Here is a 19,563-nt window from a genome sequence, read left to right as displayed (position 1 = left end):
TTGTAGTCTAATTTAATTCATGTTTAATATACTAATTTGTACTTGGAATATTTTATTTTCGTTTTTTGAATAGAAATGTCTATTTTTTAAATGAATTGGTTCTTTAAATTAATTAGATATTTCATTATGTCATAAGTTAATGCACTATAAAATTCTGTTTTCTATTCAATAAATATATGTACATAAAACACCTCACATCTATTTATCCAAGACACTGACAATATTTGACATTTCCAACACAATGATCAATAACAAAACTGTCGTATTTGTTCCTATTTCCGTTAATGTCTGTATTACTTTATGCTGTCTTCTTTAAATGTTTCTAATATTTCAGTAGGCCTTTTAACAATAAGTAATTTTTGTTTATCTGCCTCTGGCTGTTGTTGTTAGGCTACTGGTATATCTACAGTCCACATCTTATTTGAGTGTTTATGATGTTAAACATTCAGATTTTAAAATATATTCACTTCTTTAAGGGTAAAACATTTTAATAAGGGGGAAAAAACACTTAAAGGTTAACCTTCGTCTACATTTTCTGTCACTATACGTTATATGTTCAATATAAGATAAACCATAAATGAAAAATATATACAGACAGCTTTCATGTGTTAGAAAAAGACGTTGCTCGTTGCATGCAACTTACCTCATAAAGAGAATTTTACCAGTTGAATCTCTCGTGATGTGAACATACAGGTAAGGATCCTGTAGATGCCGTTTCTACGGATGTCCAATAGATGGCAGTGTTTCATCTGATATTTATAACCGAGGAGTGAAAAGCAGCAGTCAGATGTTTTTAACTTAAAATATAACATCTTGTGATAAAATGCGTCACACAACGTAAATAAAAATTAGAAATAAACTGTAGGTTATGATGAATAATGAACGTTCTGATTAATTACATATTACATTACTTAACAGTTTTTAATAAAAAAAAAAAAAATCGAACTAGAATTTTACCTTAAAATCCTAAATAATATATTACTATTGACAATCACAATTTGCTTTTAAAAGACAGAATCCATAAATGTCCATCTATCGATCTGTCTGCCTTGTGTTCTCAGCTTTGGCCACTAGATGTCGCTCCGCCCCTTAGACTGCTCCGCCCTCTCTCTTTCAGCGCACGCATGCGCACTCGCTCCCTTTCTCGTGCCAATAACAATCATTGAAAACGAACAGCAATCCCCGAAGATTGTTACTTCATCAGGCCTTTATTTCCAACAAATCGAGCCGAACATGGCAGAATTACGCCACCGAGGAGCGACGGATAAAGAACCGCAGCATCAAAACTTGGAGGATAAGGTAACGAATGAAGAAAGAGATGTGGAGAGATGCATGTTGTCACGGCTATCATTTGAGCTAACTACATGCTGTCATGAAGAGAGAGAGAGAAAAAAAATCGATTATAGGTCGTTGTGTTTCTGGTTCTCGCCAGCAAGTGTCCTTTCACACCACTGAAACAGCTTATAATGATTTAGCTTGATAAATGATGGTGTTTTCTCTATAGAACAGATACAGAGAGTCTGAGCATCATCAGGGCTCTGATGTTCTTCCTGTACTTCTTCTTATGTACTGAAGGTTTCTTCAGTGTGTCCCAACAAAACACTATAAGGCCTCATTGTATTTCTAGCAGTTGCCATGTTTCTGAAATAAAGTTAAGTGGCATGAACAATCCCTGTTCTGTTCAGTTTAGGACAGTGAGGTTAAACTCTTAACGACCAGCCGTGCTTTCAGCAGAGTTTGAGGATTTCTGGAGTGCATGGACTTCATGTTGTGATATTAAAAGAGATAAAACATGGAGACTGAGAGAGACTTGGGTGGATGGGTGAGTCAACATTCATGTGGCAGGTGTCTTGACTTGTTGGCATGGGCTTAACCTTACAGTAAGATCACTTGAATGAGTAATACTAAGTTGATAGCAAATATTTGCGGATCACCCTATGACTTCCTTCTGCATGCTCTGTTTATGTTTGTATTATATATATATATATATATATATATATATATATATATATATATATATATATATATATATATATATATATATATATATATAAAAGAAGAAAATAAAAAAAGAAGAAATAAGCAGCACAGCCTCTTCTATCTGTAGTGCGGCCAGCATGCTGGAGTGATGAAAGAATAACCCAAGCGTGTGTAAGTGTAGCTATTACTGCTAGTGTAATGACAGTGTCCACATTATGCCAAATAGTTTCATTTTTCATATGAAACTCAAAGACCTAATACTTGATCATCGTGCAAATGAAACCTTGTGCTGCCTTCAATTGCAAATCAGCCTTCAGGCAAATGAACTGAATATGGTCATGTTACGGCTCGAACAATTTATTATTATAATTTTTTTCAGTCTATTGTCTGTATATTTGGAATTTAAAGTCAGAATGAAAGTTAGCAATTTATTTGGCGTCTACAATCTGACATATTTGACAGTAAAATATAATTTTGTATATAGGTTTTGTCATTTTTGTGCATTGCAAATTGATTGAATGAAGGCATCACATATCAGATTTGTTTTATTTATCTCCTGTTTCTCTGAGAAAAACAAACCAATAAACTATAGTCTCACTTGCCATGTCAGATTTTCTTTCTTTAATGAAATGCAGTCATACCTGATTCATGTAAAAGGGATATTTTCTCAAAAATTAAAACTCGTCATCATTTACTCACCTCCTGTTATTAGACATTACACAGATTTGTATTTGTGTTGCTGCGAGAGTTTAAGAATTTTAAGAATTCATTGGAGAGGCGAGAGAGGCCTGCTGAGTTTATTACATTAGACTTAACTGTGTCATTGTAATGAAATAGAGAAAGACACTGTGTCCCTGTTGAGTTTAGGATAAAGTACTGTGAATGGCCAAAAGTATGTGGACATCTCACCCAAACCTGCTTGTTTTCAAAACTATTGGTGTTAATATTTAATTTGCTGCTATAATAGTTAACCTCTTGTCAGTTGTTGTTTCAGTCCATCTCAAAGGCGTTCAGGACTAGTCAAATTCTTCATTCATTTGCACATACTTCTATCTAAAGTGACCCTCATATCTCCCAATGATGAGACAATCTCTGGCTAAACTTTGCAGGACAGTGGCTCTCTTGTACCGGATAAAGTTAGGTAAATTACAGCTGACCAAGTAACATTACTTGTGGTATTCTACGAGACTGCCATGAACATCTCTGAGCTCCTTACTACAGTCCATCCTACTGTAAATATTTGTCTAGGGAGGTTTTTCTTGTTTGCTCTGTGTGGATATACAGTGTTGGGAAGGTTACTTTGGAAATGCACACGTTAACAATATTTTAAATGTAATGTACCTATTTAAATTACTTTAATAAAGTAGTGATTGCATTTGATTACTTTTTTTTTATTACTTTTCTAACTTTCTAATGAACATTTTCAACAGTAGTACTCAACACTGATTACTGTCAGACTTTCAGACAATCCTTCATCACTTAAATTAAGGTTATAAAAATTAAAATGTGAAGCACAGCCACCACAAAATCAGACTTTAGCACCTCTTTTTTACTTTGAGATTATTCTGAGGGTAAATACAGATTTGAAATCATTACAAGATACTGTTTAAAATCATCCATAAAACCAATGATAATAAAAAAAATGAAATATTACTGAAACATTGATTATCTCATATTTTACAGACGTCTGCATTTTGGGAAAGAAATCAATCAAATGTTTGCAGTTTCATTTAATTATTATTTTTTTGACTGAATCAGATTACAGTTACATTTATTTTGTAATTAAATTACATAATTCCGTTACATGTAACTAGTTACTTGCCAAAACTGTGTATATATTCATGCATTCATCATTCATTCACATGACCATTTTAAAAGCTTGCTGCAACTTCCACTAGAGGCTTAATGTGACAATCGTATCCAAATGTTGGAGATTTGGTACAAAGTTTTCCCTGCCTGAACACCAAATACTGTCAGACGTTACATTTTTAATGAATGTGACAAATTTAACACACGCTGACATCACTCATCTCTTTTGTAGACTGTCATTGATGTTATGTTTGTCGGGGAATTCCATGTTTCCAGATGGCTACCGCTGGCGTCCTCCAGTTTCAGCGTGTTGCTCATACCCTGAGTGTGGGTTCAGATCTGGCAGGAAGACTGAAAATGTCTCTCTTAGGAAGAGTTGGATGTCTTCAGTTCCTCATGAGCTATTTTCGGTCTGCAGAGCATTTGAGAGACAGGGGAGCAGGAGGTGGGAGGTGGGAGGTGGGAGGGAGGGTATTTTTAACTCTGGCATCTTGCATGGAAACCCTGGATCTTTCTATAGCTCTTGCTGTCAAATAAGTGTCGGCTGTAAATGTACGTTAGCTTCAGGGTTTCTTGTCGTAATCAGATCCAGATTATGCATGTCAGATGGATAGAAAGAGGTTTCTGGAGCGATCATAACAGCTCGACGGCACCATCTGATGAAGACAGGCTGTTGCTCTGGGGATGAAGGCAGGTCGTTTGTAATTGTGACGCACAGGCCTGTTAGATACAGATGGTCCAAGGCTGCATTTATTTGCTCCGAAATAAAGCAAAAAAACAGTAGTGTTGTGAAATAAGAGTGCAATTTAAAACATGTCCTTTCTATTTTCATGTTTTAAAGTGTTATTTATTCCCGTGAAGGCAAAGCTGAATTTCCAGCATCATTACTGTAATCTTGTGTGTCACATGATCCTTCAGAATTCATTCTGATATGCTGATGTGGAGCTCAGAAACATTTCACATCACTATCAATGGTGAAAACAGTTGTGCTGCTCAATATTTTCTGTTGAAATCCTGATAAAAAAAATTTCCTGGATTATTTTGATGAAAAGAACCGCATTTTATTTTCTGTCACTTGATTATTTTTTTTGCATTCTTGCTAATAATAAGTATTCATTTATTATTTTAAATAAACTTACTGATTCCTAGGGTTGAAATTCAGTTCATTTGAATTTGACCAGTTCCCATTTTTATTGATTCCCAGTTTCAATTTAAATTTGGTAAAAATAAAATAAAAATGAAGACACGTTTATTTTGTCTATTTTTGGTAAACTATTTTAATTGTTGCTGCTGAATACCATGAACTAAAATCAGCCAGCTACATAAAAACTGGACTTGATAAAGAGCAGTTTTTGTGTAAAATAAACCTGAACAATTCTGAATAAATTGAGTTTTTTTTTGTTTTTTGTTTTTTAAATGGACGTTGTGGTTCTGAAGAAAAAATATTAGACAAATAAACAATCTCATGGAATTTATGAATTTATTAATAATTCAGTGATTCAATCAAGATTTACTAGATGAATCAGTGTTTTAAAAAAAATAAAGCACACGGCAACCTATTTTTATTTTTTACAAGTATCCACTTCCTGACCTTAAGCATTCTAATTGATTTTGGATTCCCAAACCCACTGATCCCAAAATTTTAACAGTAGGGTAAGTAGTGTTCAGAATTCTTTGCAAATGAACTACCACTGTAGATTAATTTCTTTTGTATTTATTTTTCTCTCCAACTGTCTCCAGGGCTCTGAAACCGAGGGAAAGGAGAGAGACGGAGCCTCGGACAATGAGACCAAGTCAGACTCTGGGGTCCCTGAGGTTCCTGTTTCTGCTGATGACACACCAGAGGTTCTCAACAAAGCCCTCTCTGGCCTCTCCTCGCGGTAAGCATCTCTAAATCTACGATTAAAATGACTCTTTAGTAAAGTAGAACACACCTGCATGTGACGTGAGATGAAAAGTGTGTATAAAGCGCCCAGAGCAGATTATCGGCATGTTGCTGTGAACACCAGATGATTCATTCAGTAAAAAGGCCACCGGAGCTTTAAGTCCTCGCTTTAGGAAGATTATATTTCCACTCAATATGCTTTGTGTTAATGTGTCTGTCTTTCCTGCAGATGGAAGAACTGGTGGGTGAGGGGCATCCTCACGCTGGCTATGATCTCCTTCTTCTTCATCATTATTTATCTCGGCCCGATGGTGCTGATGATGATTGTGAGTATTTTCTCTTGCTGTTGTTGTAAACACCAACAGACATTTACACTTAAAGGTCTTTCCACACTGAGCGTGAAAAAGCTAAGCGAATTTGTACGCAATGACACACTGGAATAAAACAATAGATTCCTATGGGTGCTTCCACACAGACCACAAACATTCATATACTGAAAATGTGAATGCTTTTTTGTGTTGTCTGTTGTGTTGAAATCTTTCCAGTTTCGCAAAGTGTAAAAATAGGGCCATCCAATAAGATTTGAGCTAGGATCATGTGACCGGAGCAAATGCTGTTGCACAAAAGGGAGAGAATGGTGGCGCTGTTTCTAAACAAACGCTGAAGACAAGTATAGAGAGTGGATGCTGAGTTCTCGTTATTGTTGGTATTTGAAAAAAAGATTTATTCTCATGTGTTCTTTATACAGAATAACATTTCTAATAATTCTCCACTGAATCATGTGATCTGTAGAGCACCGACCGTTTTATTTTACATGCACGAGTGTTATGAGTCACAGCACGTCCACGCTCTAGTCTAAAAATATAAATCAAGTGAAACATTTTTCTGCACATGAAATATGAAAGCTGACAGACATATGATTATGACTATATATTTTCTTTGTGTTGTGTACAGCTCATGGATGCAATAAAGGATGTTTATGACAAATATTAGAAGTGTTGCATTATTAAACATACAAAGAGTGCATGTGTCTGCTTATTATTGAATCAAAATCCACTATAAATCACAATCAGAAGTTATTACAAGCACTGGATGATGGTTTAAAGTGGGTAAGCAAATTCTTTAATAATTACATTTTCAAGTGTAGCTTGATGCTAATTGTACTTCCAATTATATTTCAGGATGTAGTCTATTCTTGTAAGCATTAGATAGTTTGTTTTTCTGGTGTAGGATCAAACTTAGTGTATCTTAAGTTAGGTTAAACAGGCATGCAGGTGTAAATTAGCAGAATGTGAACAATGCTTAAGACTTAAAATATCTTCTAGATCAGCAATCCTCAAATCTGGCTCATGAGTTTAGCTCTAACCCTAATCAAACAGACCTGAGTTTGCTAATCAATGCCTTCAGTATCATTAGAAAATCACAGGCTGGTTTCTGTCTCTTTGTTGCTTTTTCACATGACTGATGAGTACTGATGTGTTGTTTTTTATTCTGTTGACATTATTAAACATTGTTACTATTGGTAATGTTCAGGCAGGCCTGCAGATATATTCATGAGACCACATTGTAGTGTCTGAATAATCAGTGTCTACTTTGCTCCATAATCTGACTCTTTCAGATATTATAGCCTAGAATTATTTTCATGTTACAACTGCTAACAATATTAAAAATCCATACTATCATGTAAAAAAAAAAAAAATGCATTACTCACTCAATAGTTAAAGTCAAACAGTGTTACGCTGTGATGCTGAATTTGAATCAATAATATAAATATAGAAATGTATAGAAGTCCTACATTTACTCAAACTAAAACTGAAAAAAAAAATATTTTTTAAAGCTAAATAGAAATTTACAAATACATCTAACAAAATTGCTACAAAAAATATTATTTAAAACAATAGTAATTTATAAATAATTCTTAAGTAATACTACCATGCGCTAATTTTACAACTATTTTAGCACTAGTTGGTGTTACGTAATCTAAAATCCCAAAATAGTGGAAGAGTGTCCAAAATTAATTATGAAATTGAACTGACAATATATTTCCATAATGGTGATTAATTCTGAAAATGTTCTGATAACTGATGTGGTCTTGCTATATCATGACATTTAAAGATTGAGAAAGCTTTATTGACTTCCAGTTAGAGCAGTAAAAACACAGGATGCAATCTTGCTTTAAAATACAGCTAGAAATAAATAGCACTTCAGAGTGGAACTAGTTGGCTGCCTGTAAATTTGTTTTTATTTTTGTCCTCTGTGTGTCTTCCACAGGTGCTGTGTGTTCAGATCAAGTGTTTCCATGAGATCATCACAATTGGTTACAGCGTCTATCACTCTTACCACCTGCCCTGGTTCAGAACACTAAGCTGGTGAGACCGCGACACGCACCTGCCACCTTAATTCTCACACTTCATTGTCTCTCCCTCTCTCCCTTTTCTCATTATCTGTCCCCCCAGATCTCTCTCTGTCTCTCTCTCCCACTGTGCACTACCTGTAATAAGAGGGCATCATCATCACTTTCATCTTATTAGTGTTGTCAAAAGACCCGGTATTTCGGTACCAAGTCGGTAAAAAAAAATTGAAAATGTCACGGTACCAGGTTTCTTTAAATACCGGTGGCACAAAGTACCCGGTCAACACGGTTCTTGACGCATACAGCGCTATGATTTCCGCAAAGCAGCTCAATTTCCAGTCATGAAAATTAAACGTACATTTTAATATGGACAGTCACAGAATATGTCAAAGTTAGCATAAATTAATCAAATCAAATCTCCATATGGACCAGTATCTGTAAATGTTAAGACGCAAAAGTTGGTTGAAATCTGAATCCTGCTTGTTCTGTCTCTGTGTGAATGAATGAATGGTTTATGTACTACATAGACTGAATCGTGTGACGCTTGCAGTAATTTCAGCATCTGCTGTCTCAATGAGGACATAATACATAAACTACATCACCAGAACTGTTCTGAGTCACTTCACAAGCATTTTACTGTTTCATTTGAGTAAAACTAGTGTCAGTTTAAAGGTATTCACAGCAACCCATCAAAATAAGTTCATTTTTACATAAAGGCATTGTGCTAGAAATATTACTGTTATTTAGTAGAATGTATGTGATACTGCTACTACTGTCGAAAAAATTAATACAATTTTTTAACGAAATAAATCATACAATATTTCTTCCATGTTTTAATTTTAATAGCAAATCCCCTTTATTTACCAAAAAATAAAATGAGTTTAAATTTCATTAATTAAAAGACAAATTAAATTTGGGTGAAAATAGTTTACTGTTTTTCATAATTATATTACTTAACACAATTGTAATAATTATAAAGAACGGCATTGGTTTTATTTTTAGTGATAATTTTTTTTTCTAATTAGCATATTTTTGTGTTTTGCATTGGTACCGAGATCCGTGGATTTTCACTGGTATCGGTGCCGAATACTGAAATTTTGGTACCGTGACAACACTACATCTTATCATAATATGGCTTGATGTCTTACAATTTTTCCATTTTCTGTGTAGAAAATAGTAAATGCTGTACTTGTTTATTCATCCAGCTATATATTCTATCACCAGCTGTATAGAGGTATGGAAATCCACTCTGGTTTAGACCACAGTCAAACTGTAGTGTAGTTTGTTTCAAATGTGAAAGAAAAGATTCACCAGGTTAAGGCAATGTGAAATCCCACTGAATACTATTTAAAGAAGTCAGTGTTGAGTTAAAGGGATAGTTCACCCACAAAATAATATTCTGTCATCAATTACTGTCATGTTGTTACAAACGCATAAGACCTTCGTTCATCTTCAGAACACATATTAAGTATTTATATTTTGTGCACATATTTGTGCACAAAAAGTAACTTCATAAAATGTAAGTTCAACCACTGAGGTCACATGGACTATTTAAAAATGTCCTTTCCTAACATCTACCTTTCTGAGTCTTGAATGTGGTAGTTGTGTTGCTGACTATGCAGGGTCAGAAAGCACTCGGATTTCATCAAAGTTATCTTAATTTGTGTTCTTACGGGTTTGGAACAACATGGGAAAATGAGCAAAAATCAGGTCTCTTGATGCCAAATTTCAGTATGTTTTTGAAAAACTTTTATGAAGAAATGCCATGTTTTCATGTCCAAATTAAAAAAAGAACTATGAATCAATTTGATGAATAAAATTAGATAATATTTTAGTTGGAGCTTAACTTTGCATGAGGACTAATATCCAGGAACAGGATTGGGCTCCCCTCATATATAGTTATATATATAAATTAAGTCTAAAAAAAAAATCTAAATACAGGCTTTAGTTTCTTAAAGCAAAATATCTTCATTATTTTTCTTTTGTGCAAAGTATGACATTTCTTGATTTGCCATTTTTCAACTGGTGAACCTTTCTTTGAACTTGTTTTTAGGTTTTTGTAAATTAGATATATAGCAAATCAGGTGTAAGTAGAACCATTTCTTTACATTAGTCCTTCTGTGTAGCCTAACATACCGTTCTTTCATCTGGTCATAATCCTAGTCTCACCATTTCCTACATTTCCTATTGCTAACAAATTGAGCCATTATAATTACTTTGACGACCGTTAGAAGCACTTTGATTAATGAATGGATGTGTAAGGACTTTGTCACAATAATGTCTGACTTCCAGTTTAAACGGTTTTTGTCAGGTACTTCCTGTTGTGTGTGAACTACTTCTTCTATGGTGAAACGGTGGCAGATTATTTCTCCACACTGGTGGAGAGGGAGGATTCTCTACGCATCCTCAGCAAATACCACCGCTTCATTTCCTTTGCCCTGTACCTCACAGGTTAGGACCTTGTCTTTCCTACATGCATGCCACTTTATTGGCCATTGATGTTTTTGGTTTTAATGGATTAGTTCACCCAAAAATGATTTTACTCACCCTCAAAGCGTGCTAGGAGTATTTGACTTTCTTCTTTCAGACGAATCCAACCAGAGATGTATTAAAAATTGTTCTGGCTCTTCTAAACTCTATCATTGTAGTGGGCGGGTGTTTCTGTTCAACAGTCCAAAACATGTTAAATAAAGAGTGAGAATCCATAATAAAATGTGCCTCATATGACTCCGGGGGGTGAATGAAGGCCTCCTTCATTTTTGTAAGAAAAATATCCATATTTCAAATGTAACAAACACTTTTCTCTCACTTCTGTTGAGTGTCGTATGCAAAAGCGTTCGATATGCAAGTCTCACAAGTTTAAGGAAGCAACGTTTTCTTACTTTAGCAAAGGAAAACCAGTCTCCTATTGAAATCCTCCAACATTTTTCTTTACAAATCCTCGTTTTGTGCTTCTAAATCATGACCGGCGTTTTGTTTTGTTCTCTCTCCGCGTTCGTCAATAATCTGGCAATGGAGACGTCCTACGTCATTCGCCAGAACTGTTTCTGCATATGACAGTCTGCAGAAGTGAAAGAAAAGTGTTTGTTACATTTGAAATATGGATATTTTTCTGATAAAAATGCATGGATTCGAAGTCCTTCGTTCACCACCCCCCCCCCCCCCCAGGGTTCATGTGAGGCACATTTTATTAGGGATGCATGCACTTTATTTAACATGACTGTTGAATAGAAACACCTGCCCGGTACAACGAAGAGCCAGGATATAAGTCTGATTGGATTTGTTTGAAAGAAGAAAAACATATACACCTAGGATTGTTTGACGGAGAGTAAAAAACAAGCTAATTTTCTTTTTTTGGGTGAACTAACCCTTTAAGGCTTTTGGGAACTAATAGTTCTCACGGTTACTGCTGAGGCCAACAACAACTTTTCCCCACCGAATTGGATGCAGTCTTCAAAATGTAATTTATTTTAACAGTTGAAATGCAGTCGTAATGATTTTAGTTTTTTGGGGTGTTGCTTTTTTCGTAAGTGTGAAGTTAATGTCGTCCAGGATGTGGTTAGGCTTTCTGCCTGTCTGTGCACTCCTCGCTCATTTTCTCTTTCAAAAGATGCGATACAGCAGATTTCTTTAGAGGCTAAATGAGAAGCAACAAGTCAAAATGTTTCTTGTTTCATTTTTTCACAACAATTCAAACAGGCATTTAAATAATGCTCATCAAAACAAGAAAAAAGGAAGTACAAAGAAAAGAAAAATGGTTTATGTTTAATATATATTGACACACCAAACCACAATATGTAACAATAGGCAGTGTGGTCAAAATATGGCACCTGAATACAATAAGAAGAGCACAATCAGTATCAACTAAAATGATTGTTATCAATTCAAATGAAAAAATTTTTTTATAATCATATCTTGTCATTTATGTATGGTTCAGAAGTAAGACATACAGACAAGTTCCTTGCTATATTAGGACTACTTAATTAATTATTTGTATTCGTAACAATTATTCTGATATATCATACATTTTTGTGTAGCACGGCTAGTGTACACATTACATTTATGACAGCTGGAATGGAAACATGCCTATTTAATACATCAGTGATCTCTTTTTATAAAGTGGAACAACAGTGTTTATTGGTGTAAAGTTAGACAAAATCATCAGTCATAAAACAATATCATGTGTTGTCAGTTTGTCTGGCAGACTGTTCAATAATGTATAAACCTTCCATGTCCTGCAGATTATGTCATTTCAGATGGTCTTTTTATTGTGTTTGATTTGTCTTGGTCAGGATTTTTTGGCCACCGGCTGGTTCCTGACAAACAGGATATAATTAGTGCCGGTGTGCCTGGCCTAAAATAGTCCCATAGACATGTGGTGATGGCATTGGTGGAACTGTCTGTTTTACCAGATGTGTGTGTGTGTGTGTGTGTGTGTTTTCCAGGGTTCTGCATGTTTGTTCTGAGCCTGGTGAAAAAACACTATCGCCTGCAGTTCTACATGGTGAGTGTGTTTAGTCTATAGAACAAGTCAAATGTCATTTGTGTTTTTTGTATGTACACACACACACACACACACACACGTTTGACATTCTACATGTTTTCATGGCACTTGGACACAGACCCTACACGTTTCCTGTCTTTTCCGTATCAGGGCACTGTCTTTTGTCTCAGATTTGAACTGAATAGAGTTATTCATCCCGTTTGTCTCTCTCCTCAGTTCGGCTGGACTCATGTGACCTTACTGATTGTGGTGACTCAGTCCCACTTAATCATTCATAACCTGTTTGAGGGGATGATCTGGTAAGATGAAGCCTCCTGCGTACCACTATCAAAACCCTTATGACATTTACACATTTGAACTTTTCAATCCAGTGTCATTCCACAATGTTAGATACAGAACAGTTGGTTTTCTGTTGTAGGTGATCTGTTTGAATAAGATAATCTGTTTCTGTGTGCACAGGTTTATTGTGCCCATCTCCTGTGTTATCTGTAATGACATCATGGCTTACATGTTTGGCTTCTTTTTCGGTCGCACCCCTCTCATCAAGGTTTGTGTTTTTAACACTCCAGTTAAATAGTATTTTAAAAATCACATACTATTTCATGTAAAATATAATGAAATGGCGGTATAGTATTAACACTACTATTTAGAAGTTTGAAGTAGGATGTTTTAATGTTTTTAAAATAAGTATTTTATGCTCACAAAGGCTGCATTTATTTAATCAAAAATACAGTAAAAAAACGTGTTATGATTTAAAATAATTGGTTTCTGTTCTAAGATATTTTATAATGTAATCAATTCCTGACGTCAAAGCTTTATTTTCGGCCATTACTCCAGGCTTCAATGTCACATGAGCTTTCCGAAATTATTCCAATCCAATTTGATGCAAAAATCAGCATTTCTGAATTTTTCTTAAACAATTGTGAAGCTTAATACTGTGTTTTTGTGGAAACTGTGATACTTTTTTTTCACAAGCTTCTTTTATGCTAGTAAAATAAGTGTTTATTTGAAATACATTTTTCATTTTTGATTCATTCAATGCATCGCCTAAATAAACTGAATTTTTTAATTTATTTAAAATTTCTGTTATCCACGTTTGAACAGCAGTGTGGTAAAGTTGCTTACTCATAATTTTAGCAATTGTTTTTAATCAACCGGTGTTTTATTGGATGTTCTGTTATTTCTAAAATTTCTGTTATCACCACTATAAACTATCCACTAATGTTTGACAATCAGAGAGTGTCTACATAGTTAAGTTTAATCTGCATATCTGCTGTTTTATGATGTAAAAATTAACTAATAAATTATCTTCTTTTTGTTAAATATTTAGCTTGAAAAACTGTACTTGTGCTATCTCTCTTTAAATTTAAAAACAGTTGCTTGTTTTGTCTAATGTAATAACGTTCATACTTTTTTGAGTGTCTAACTACTTCATGTGGCTTCTGTGTAATGTTGTGTATTTTTAGTAGTTCTCTTAATGCTGAATTTTCTCTACAGTTGTCTCCTAAGAAGACGTGGGAGGGGTTTATCGGTGGCTTCTTCTCCACTGTTGTTTTTGGAATCCTAGTGAGTATTAATAACCCACTTCCTATTCTCCATCAGGTCTTTTCTGACCATTTTTATGTAGATTTGGGAACCTTGGTGACGTAAGAATAAGAATTGCCTTGATTGACACCTTGGAAGGGGCTGATTAGTTCTTTTCAAAGTTAATTTGATGTAACAGAATGTTAACAAATCACGTTTGGTCCCTTCTCCAGCTGTCCTACGTGATGTCAGGTTACCGCTTCTTTGTGTGTCCTGTGGAGTTTAACAATGACTCCAACAGTTTCACAGTATACTGTGAGCCATCTGAGCTCTTCCAGCTTCAGGACTACGGTCTGCCGCCTGTCCTGCAGTCCATCACGGGCTGGGTAAAACACACACACACACACACACACAGACACACACACACCATCTGTTAGACACTCACTCCTCATGTCTCTCACTCCGTGTGTCCACTCCTTCTCTTTCTCTTTTTGTTCTTCTTCTGATCTTTGTGTCTGTGTTTACCAGTTACTCAGACACAGCCATCTGCTGACTTCCCACTTGCTGTGAATCTGTCACGGCTCTGCTTGACTCTGTGTTTTATTGAGGGCGATTGTTTTTGGACCACAATTTTTAAGCAGAATCCTGAATAAAATATAAGATTACATTTGATGTATTTTGAAGTTGCATACAGATTAACAGTTTTTTTTTTTTTTACACGCTTCCATCTCTTTCTCATTTTCCTCTTAGACCACAGTGAAACTGTATCCATTCCAGATCCACAGCATTGCCTTGTCAGCATTTGCCTCCATCATGGGACCTTTTGGAGGGTTTTTCGCCAGTGGCTTCAAAAGGGCATTCAAAATTAAGGTGGGTGTAATTTAAGCACCCACAGATCATCAGATCTAAAAAGAAAATTGCTTCAGTCTTGGTTTCACTATTACCTACAGCATTCTTCACCACAAGGCAGCTTAATTTGTCTGTCTATGCAGTAACAGTGAAAGACTCATTTAGCTGTGGCAAGAGTTTCCAGTCCTGTGTTTTACTCTCTTCTCACACTGTCTCTCTGATGTCCATCACTGCAGGACTTTGCAAACACCATTCCAGGTCATGGAGGAATCATGGATCGTTTCGACTGTCAGTACCTCATGGCCACATTTGTAAATGTTTACATCGCCAGCTTTATAAGGTAAGACTGTTATTAATCAATTTCTGATACAGTTATGTGTGGGTTGTAATTGAGTTCTGACCAGAGTTGTAACATACATAACTATTCAAAAGTTTGGGGTTGGTTATAGCATTTATTTCAATTAATTATCGTTTGAGAGAAAGAGAAAGAGAGATGACAGTTGTTTGTGCATTACCTGTGTGCTGCATCTGTGTGTCTCTCTACAAACAATGAATTACTTCAAAAACAGCGATTTTACACCTCGTTGAGAACTATTACAGTATGTAGCGATCTAGTATCTAGGCTATTTTATTAATAAAAATTGTAGGGAATTATTGACAACAAATTTATGTGTGTGCGCAGCGCAATCTGTGATCATCTTTCTTGCATAAATTAAAGCATCAATTTGTATGCATGCATATTGCATAAATTAAAGCAGCGCATTAATATAGAACGCTGATTAAACTGACTTTAAACTACCTGTGCAAGTATCTTATCCTTACCAAAGCTGCATTTACTATTTACTACTACCAATATTTACAAAACCAATTTACTATTTTACTATATATTATGTTTGTGGCGACAGCTGAATTTTCAGCATCATCACTCCAGCTTTTAGGGTCACGTCATGATCCTTGAGAAATCATGCTCAAGATATTGTGAAAACAGTTTTGCTGTGCATCATGTGTTTTGTGGAAACGGTGATACTTTTTATCTTTGATGAATAGAAATTTTTAAAAAGTAGTTTTTTTCTGTAACAATGCTTACGGTACGTTTTTATCAGTTGAATGCATCCTTTCTGATGACCCCAAACCTTTGAATGGTAGTGTATACAATACATGAACCATGTCGTGGTGTGGGTTGAATGCATATGAGATTTAATTAGTCACTAATATTATTACTCATTATGCACTAAAATTAAACTGAGTCAAGACATCTGGACTTATCTTGTATACCTTATATAACATTATATAATTTATTAATGTCAAAGGCTTCCTTGCCTATAGTTCTCATTCAATCAGCCTACTATATCAGCATTCCACAAGTGTCTGTTTGTATTTGTGTATTTTGTGCAATGTTTTATTTTTTATTTATTTTGTATAGTTTGATTCACCATTCTGGGTTTATTTTGTGAGAATGAGCAATACATATTATATTGTTTCAATTGTTTCTTTTCTATCAACCTAGTGCGTTCTTAGTTTATTTTTTGCTATTGTCAAAGACTAATGTAAAAGAGTGTGTCTAGAGCATAAAACACTGTGCTTTAATATTTCCTCTCGTTTTTAGAGGGCCAAACCCTTCTAAAGTCATCCAGCAGCTCCTTGCTTTGAGACCAGACCAACAGCTGCACATCTTTAACTCGCTCAAGGCTCATCTGACAGAGAAAGGCCTGCTCCCTGCCCTGGAAGCAGCAGCCTAGCTTTCCGGACCACGGGAGATGAGATGAGATGAGATGAGATGAGGAACACAAGGAGGGAAACAACGGAGAACTGAACCACAACCTTGGGTCATTCCATTTTCTGTGTGTGTACAATTCAGTGTTTTTGCTTATTTTATTTTTGTGAATGTTTCATGTTTATCTCTTACACCACAAAAGAATATTATATATATTAAGATGACGTCGTTGTTACAGTTTCTTCGAGCTGTCCGATTCCACTTGTGTACAAATGTTCTGTGCCTATAGATGGTCTGAATATTTTATAGTGTTCGTTATGTTTTATTTTGTTTTAATGCACTGCTCATCACACTGTCATTTCAACCTCAGGCTAGTCTTTGTTTCCATATTCCATCATAGTCTCAAAAAAGATTGTATTTCCACTGCATAGTGCCGTATTCATATTTGTTTTCATGTTCTTGGGTTTTGAGGTTTATGTCACGTTATATTTAAGAGAATTGTGGTCATTGCTATTAAATGTGTGCTTCAGCCCCGTCGGTGGTGACTGTTACAGTTCAGCTGTGAGACTGTATTCAGATCTCAATATTCAGCGTTTGAGAGGAATTTTATTTCACATCAGACTAGAATTTGAAGTTTATTACAAAGAAACGGTCCCTGTAAGCCAAACAAATAGGAAGTAACTTTAATAAGAATTACATTGTCAGTAGTTAATAATAATTGTTACTCCGTGACCATTTGGAGATGTGACAAAACGCACTGAATGTTTAAGAATTACTGTTTGTGGTCTAAATCATACTTTTATCATTTTTAGTTTTATTTTAATGTTCTGTTGTCACTAAGCAGTTACAAGCTGATCTTAGTCAAGCTTTGTGTGTGTGTGTGTGTGTGTGTGTGTGTGTGTGTTGTTTTGGTGCGTGTTTGTGATCTGTTACATGCTAAAGGGGAAGGATCAGGGTGGACCATAAAATCTCACTGACTGTGTTGGTTTTGAATTCATTCAGTTTTGTACCATTTTCACTGCATGAGACAGTGTCTCTTTTATTTTATATCTGTATTTCATCAGTTTTGTTTTTACCATCACCTGCGGTGTAAACAACCAAAAGAGGGTCAGAACTACAGTGTGTTCTCTTTAGTTAAGGTATTTTGTTCCCCTCTAATATGTGCTGTCATGAACACCTGTGCCATAAACAATATTTTAAGAAAATGAAACCTTAATGGGTGTCATCGAGCAGCTTTAAAAAGAGAAGTGTTAACAGGCTCAAGTTCACAATCTGTACAAACAGTCCACTGCCATACAACAATAAAGATCCATGAGCTATACTTTCAGACCTGTGTGTATTTGACAATGCTGATGAACTGATGGGCAATTCATATTTTTACCCTTTTGTTTTGAAATCTTATTTAGCATGTTTTCTTAGATGCCCACAGGTCTTGAAGGATAAATAGGCAGCTTATAAACACCTTAGTAATTTTTGTCTTGCTTTTATTTATATGATCTTGATGGACAGCTCAAGCCATAATATCTCAAGTGAAGCACAGAGCAGTGACATAACAATAATAAACACAGCGTCACAGCTGAAGAATTATGACCATAAATCCATGTGTTTAAATGTTTAACCCTTTGTGTTTTCACCATCCACCATCAATTAATGTTTTTAAAAAAAAATTTATTCCATAAACAAAACTTAAGTGTTAAGTGGTGCTTAAAGATATTTAATACATTATGAGTTTGTGTTATTGTACCTTTTTAGTTCAGCTCAATGTCCTGATTTTATAGAGAGAATTGCATACATTATATTGGAATATAAAATATATACTGTATATTTATTTGATGAAGAGATGATTCTATTCTTATTCTTTACTATATGTGAATGGTCCTCTAAGCCACCCAGTGCTCTGTGTGTATAGGCCCCTGTGCTGAATTCCAGATGTGAAAAGAGCAATTGCAATGTTTTATAATCAACAGAGAGAGTTATAAACCAGTCATGTTGCTGGCCGACCACTGATGTCAGGAGAGACATGCGTTTGAGTGCGGTGACCATAACATTTTTTAACGACGCACATTTATCAAAGTCTACAATGCGTGTTAAATATTTAGCTCTTGTTTCTGTGTTGGTATGTTAAGAGGTTGAGCAAGTTAGATACATGCCAGATCTCTAGAATCCTGCGCGTGCCATTCATAGCCACCAGAGGGCGCCAAATATCCGTTTTCTCCCCCAGTGTTTTTGGGAATGTGTGTGGCAGGCTACTTTTACGCTGTTGAGTTGCCGTAACCAAAATAGCGTGATATTTATTACCTGCATGCGAATTCCACTAGGGTAATCCAACCAAAAAAGCTGTATTTTACTCCCTGGGACGAGTGCTATTGCATCGGGACTAGCCTATCATTGTTCATTACAATGTTTTAGACGTTTTTCGCTGCCTCACTTCTGTTTTTCGCAAACACAGCCACGACACATTATCCTTCTTAGAAAGTTTACTAATGTTAGCAACTGTCTAATGAGGTGTCAGATAGAAACTGAATGTGGGGTGAAGTTGTGCTGTATGTGTCTGGCGATTTATTCATGACCATTTAAGTAAAAACAGAAATGTTAAACCCACTCAAACGTGTTAAACACTGGGTTTGCCACTGAGAAGAAGAAAACATCTCTATTGAACAAATGAACAACAACAGTGTGATGTTATGTGTATTCAAGTATTATGGTTTGCATTTCTGTTGTATTTTGTTTTGTAATTTTTGATAAAGCAGATAAATGTGCTTTCCCTGGAGCTTTGTGTACAGTGATTTGCTCATTTGTAAACGTTTAATAAAGAGGAAAGCTCATGTATATGTAAGTAGCCTTGCCTCTTCCTCCTTGCTGCTTGAACTTCCTTTTCATGTCAGAAGCAGATTTGTTCCTGTCATTTATGATGACAGGAACAGTTTTGTGTCTATTTTAGATGG

General features: G+C 35.3%; 1 protein-coding gene across 1 annotated transcript; it reads left to right on the top strand.

The window, feature by feature from the left end:
• The first annotated feature begins 1,127 nt into the window (after positions 1 to 1,127).
• On the top strand, positions 1,128 to 19,454 carry LOC127957352 (phosphatidate cytidylyltransferase 2). Its single transcript, XM_052555843.1, has 13 exons — positions 1,128 to 1,299; positions 5,530 to 5,669; positions 5,904 to 6,000; positions 7,946 to 8,043; positions 10,339 to 10,478; positions 12,473 to 12,531; positions 12,748 to 12,830; positions 12,991 to 13,078; positions 14,029 to 14,097; positions 14,289 to 14,441; positions 14,806 to 14,925; positions 15,141 to 15,244; positions 16,511 to 19,454. Exons 1-13 carry the CDS (start codon positions 1,234 to 1,236, stop codon positions 16,641 to 16,643), a joined length of 1,350 nt encoding a protein of 449 aa, XP_052411803.1. The 5' UTR covers positions 1,128 to 1,233; the 3' UTR covers positions 16,644 to 19,454.
• The last annotated feature ends 109 nt before the right edge of the window (positions 19,455 to 19,563 follow it).

This window comes from Carassius gibelio, chromosome B5, assembly GCF_023724105.1.
Source record: "Carassius gibelio isolate Cgi1373 ecotype wild population from Czech Republic chromosome B5, carGib1.2-hapl.c, whole genome shotgun sequence".
In the NCBI taxonomy this organism is placed as follows: Eukaryota; Metazoa; Chordata; class Actinopteri; order Cypriniformes; family Cyprinidae; genus Carassius; species Carassius gibelio.
Note: the sequence above shows the minus strand (reverse complement) of the source record. Positions and strands in the feature narration are given on the sequence as shown.

Bases quoted from the DNA above. Each gene is read 5' to 3' on its own strand.
- LOC127957352 (XM_052555843.1), top strand. From the start codon at position 1,234: ATGGCAGAATTACGCCACCGAGGAGCGACGGATAAAGAACCGCAGCAT. The intron at 6,001-7,945 runs GTGAGTATTTTC...TGTCTTCCACAG, and splicing joins CGATGGTGCTGATGATGATT to GTGCTGTGTGTTCAGATCAA. The intron at 14,926-15,140 runs GTGGGTGTAATT...CCATCACTGCAG, and splicing joins AAAGGGCATTCAAAATTAAG to GACTTTGCAAACACCATTCC.